The sequence below is a fragment of the Manihot esculenta genome, chromosome 4, assembly GCF_001659605.2.
Source record: "Manihot esculenta cultivar AM560-2 chromosome 4, M.esculenta_v8, whole genome shotgun sequence".
Lineage (NCBI taxonomy): Eukaryota > Viridiplantae > Streptophyta > Magnoliopsida > Malpighiales > Euphorbiaceae > Manihot > Manihot esculenta.
This window is the reverse complement of record NC_035164.2, coordinates 21,416,432-21,419,660: the sequence shown is the minus strand read 5'-3', so window position 1 is coordinate 21,419,660 and position 3,229 is coordinate 21,416,432. Positions and strand designations below refer to the sequence as shown.

At 39.9% G+C, this 3,229-nt stretch overlaps 1 protein-coding gene across 1 annotated transcript; it reads right to left on the bottom strand.

The window, feature by feature from the left end:
* Positions 1-2,268: 2,268 nt before the first annotated feature.
* Positions 2,269-2,920, bottom strand: LOC110612573 (uncharacterized mitochondrial protein AtMg00860-like). Its single transcript, XM_021753352.1, has 2 exons — positions 2,799-2,920; positions 2,269-2,596 (listed from the first exon to the last, which is right to left on the bottom strand). The coding sequence occupies exons 1-2, from the start codon at positions 2,918-2,920 to the stop codon at positions 2,269-2,271; spliced, it is 450 nt and encodes a 149-aa protein (XP_021609044.1).
* Positions 2,921-3,229: the final 309 nt, after the last annotated feature.

Below are 3,229 nucleotides of genomic sequence, written 5' to 3'. Positions count from 1 at the left end.
TCCTCGTTATTTTACATATGAAGTATTGAAAGTTACTGAAACAATATCCCCTATTCCATATCAGAAACTTATAGAGATGGAGAGATAAATCTCCTCTCTAAATAAAAATTTTACTTTTTATTGTATTTTAAATTAAGGATTTAGTTATAGTAGACTTTAATTAAATTATATTTAATTTTATTAAAATTTAGACTTTAATTAAATTATATTTAATTTTATTAAAGTTTCTTTTGATTTTTTAGTTTAAAATTTTAATATTTAAAATTTAAATTAATTAAGTTTTGTTAACAAGTTTTTTAATCGAGCTTTCGAGCTCGACCTTGAATTAGACTCGTTATTAGTTTAAACGAGCTTTTTAATCGAGTTTTTGAGCTCGACTTTCAATTAGGCTTGCTATTAGTTTAAACGAGCTTTTCACGAGTCGAACTCGAATCGAACTCGATTATAGTATTTAATTTTTGAGTCGAGCTCGAACTCAATATTAGAGCTCGAGTCGAGCTCGAGCTCGAGCTCGAGCTTGAGCTTATAAAATTTTTTAATAAACGAGCTCGAGTTTTACAAAACTCGGCTCGAATCGATTCGATTACACCCCTAATGGTCTGCTGGTTAAACTTCCCCAATTCTAGAATCTTCCCCAGCCTAGCAGTCTTGGTCTGTTGGTCAAGCTTGCCCCAATTTTAGAATCTTCCCCAGCCTGGCAGTCTTGCTGGATTCGTAGGTCTACCACAGAGAACGGCCCAGTAGCCCTTGAGTGGACTTCCTCGTATCCAGCCCATGGATGGCCAGTGCCTGTGCTTGGCAGCCCAATCAGCATACCCAGTTCCTTGAGCGCACAGCCCATCCTGCGGTGCTTTCTCCCAGCGGCCTATCATTCCCAGTAGCCTGCCAGCCTCCCGCGGCCTACTAGCTCCCAGGAGTCTACCAGCATGTTCCTTGCGCGCACAGCCCATCCTGCGGTGCTTTCTCCCAGTGGCCTATCATTCCCAATGGCCTGCCAACCTCCAGCTGCCTACCAGCTCCTAGCAGCCTGCCAACATCTAGCGGCCTGCCAGCTTCCAGCGGCCTGCCACTCACCTATGGTTGTTTCAGTCTTCCTCCTTGTAGAATTTTTGTGGGGCAAAATTTGGAGGTTGACAATCTCCCCCACCAAAGCTCTTGACACCCTCGTCCAGTTTCCTTTGCTTTGTAGGCATCAATTTACTGCTTGAACTGCTTCAATTCAGCCTCCTTCTCCCAACTCATTTCGGTGTCTAGCAGTCCTTTCCTTTTAATAAAAAATTCGATGTAATTCGAGATCTCCCGTTGCCTAATTATCCGATCTGCCAACATTTCCTCCACTTCACGATCAAATGAGGTTACCATCGTTGGTGGTGCCCTATGAGATTGACCCCTGCTTGGATCCTCATGGTGTTCATGGTAAGGTTTAAGAAATCTTACATGAAAAACTGGATGAATCTTCAATTATGGTGGCAACTCAACTTGATAAAACACATTCCCCACCTTTTTTGTGATAAGAAAAGGCACCGGGAGATCTGAACATACATCGTTTATCTTTTGTTTATCAATATTTATGGAATTTCATGCTTAATTCCATTGTTGCTTTGTTGTTTAGATCAATAGGACCCATTGATTCTTGATTGCAAAGTAATAATCTGTTAGTTTGGATAGTTTTAAGTCCGTAATTGCTTGGATTATTCAAACACAAGTAACTCTTGGTGTGAAAACTAAGGAAATTGCATGATCTAGCAAAATCACCATACATTGGGGTAGCTAGAATTAGGTCTCTCTATTTCTTAATGCAATTGACAGTTGTTAGATGCCAAAGGCCCAAGGACGTTCCTTGGCAACTTATTGATTAGTAATTAATTAGAGGACGTTCCCTAATGGATTTATGTTTAAGGAGGGATATGGTGGTAAGAAGCGTCTTCCACCTCCATAACTAATTTATTGAATCAAATAAAGGAACCTAAGTATCAGTGATCAATCCTAACAACTGAAGTGGATCCAATTCTTCAACTAGAGCTTTTCTCATTATTGAATTTCTTTACTTTAATTATTTGCTTTACTTTATTTCTTTCAGTATTAGTTTAATTCAATCAATCTCAAAACCCCCCTTTTATTTTACTTCATTTTATTTACTTGGTCTTGATAAGGAAATTAGGTAAGTATCAATTCCTTGTGGATTCGATCATTTTGCCACTATTTGCAGTTGTAAAATTGTTGATAACCAAAAAGGTTATTTTTTTACCAGCTTCGACAACCGCACAGTCACTCATCCCACTCCCTTGTGATGTTTTTCTTCAGCAAATCAGTCAAGAGGGTTGTCCTCTTGGAATACCCTTGGATGAATCTTCTATAGTAGTTCACCAACCTAAGGAATGACCGCAATCGCAACACAATCATAGGTGGTTCCCACTCCATAATTGCCTTCTCCTTGGCTGAGTCCATGCTGAGTTGGCCACTAGCAATCTTGTGTCCCAGAAACATAACTTCTGGTTGGACAAATGAGCATTTTTCTGGCTTTACATACTGCTCATTTTCACGTAGAATTTGGAACACAAGTTTAAGATGTTGAATGTAATCTTGTAAAGATACTCTAGACAACAATGTCATCCAAGTAGACTATCACAAACTTGTCCATATATGGGTGAAAAATTATGTTCATCAATGTGCAGAAAGTAGCAGGTGCGTTTGTTAAGCCAAATAGCATCACAAGAAATTCATAGGAACCGTACCTTGTAACACAAGTGGTCTTTTCCTCATCTCCTTTGGCAATCCGCACTTGCTAATACCCATACCGTAAATCCAGTTTAGAGAACCACTGAGCTTTGCCCAATTTATCAAACAGATCATCCACTAATGGTATGGGATACTTGTTTTTTATTGTTACTTTGTTTAGGGCCCGGTAGTCAATGCACATCCTTAAGCTCCCATCATATTTCTTTTAAAATAGCACCGGGGCACCATAGGGCGCCTTTGATGGCTGAATTTACCCTGCATCCAGCAGCTCCTTAAGCTATTTCTTCAATTCTTCAAGTTCTGGGGATGCCATTCGATAAGGGACCATGGCAGGAGGCCTTGGCAGGAGGCCTAGCACCAGGCTCCAATTCAATGGCATGATCCATTCCTCTCCTTGGTGGTAATTTCTTGGGCAGCTCGGGTGGCATCACATTCATAAACTCATCCAGAATTGACACAATTTCATTAGGGACAGAAAGTGAGTTGGAAA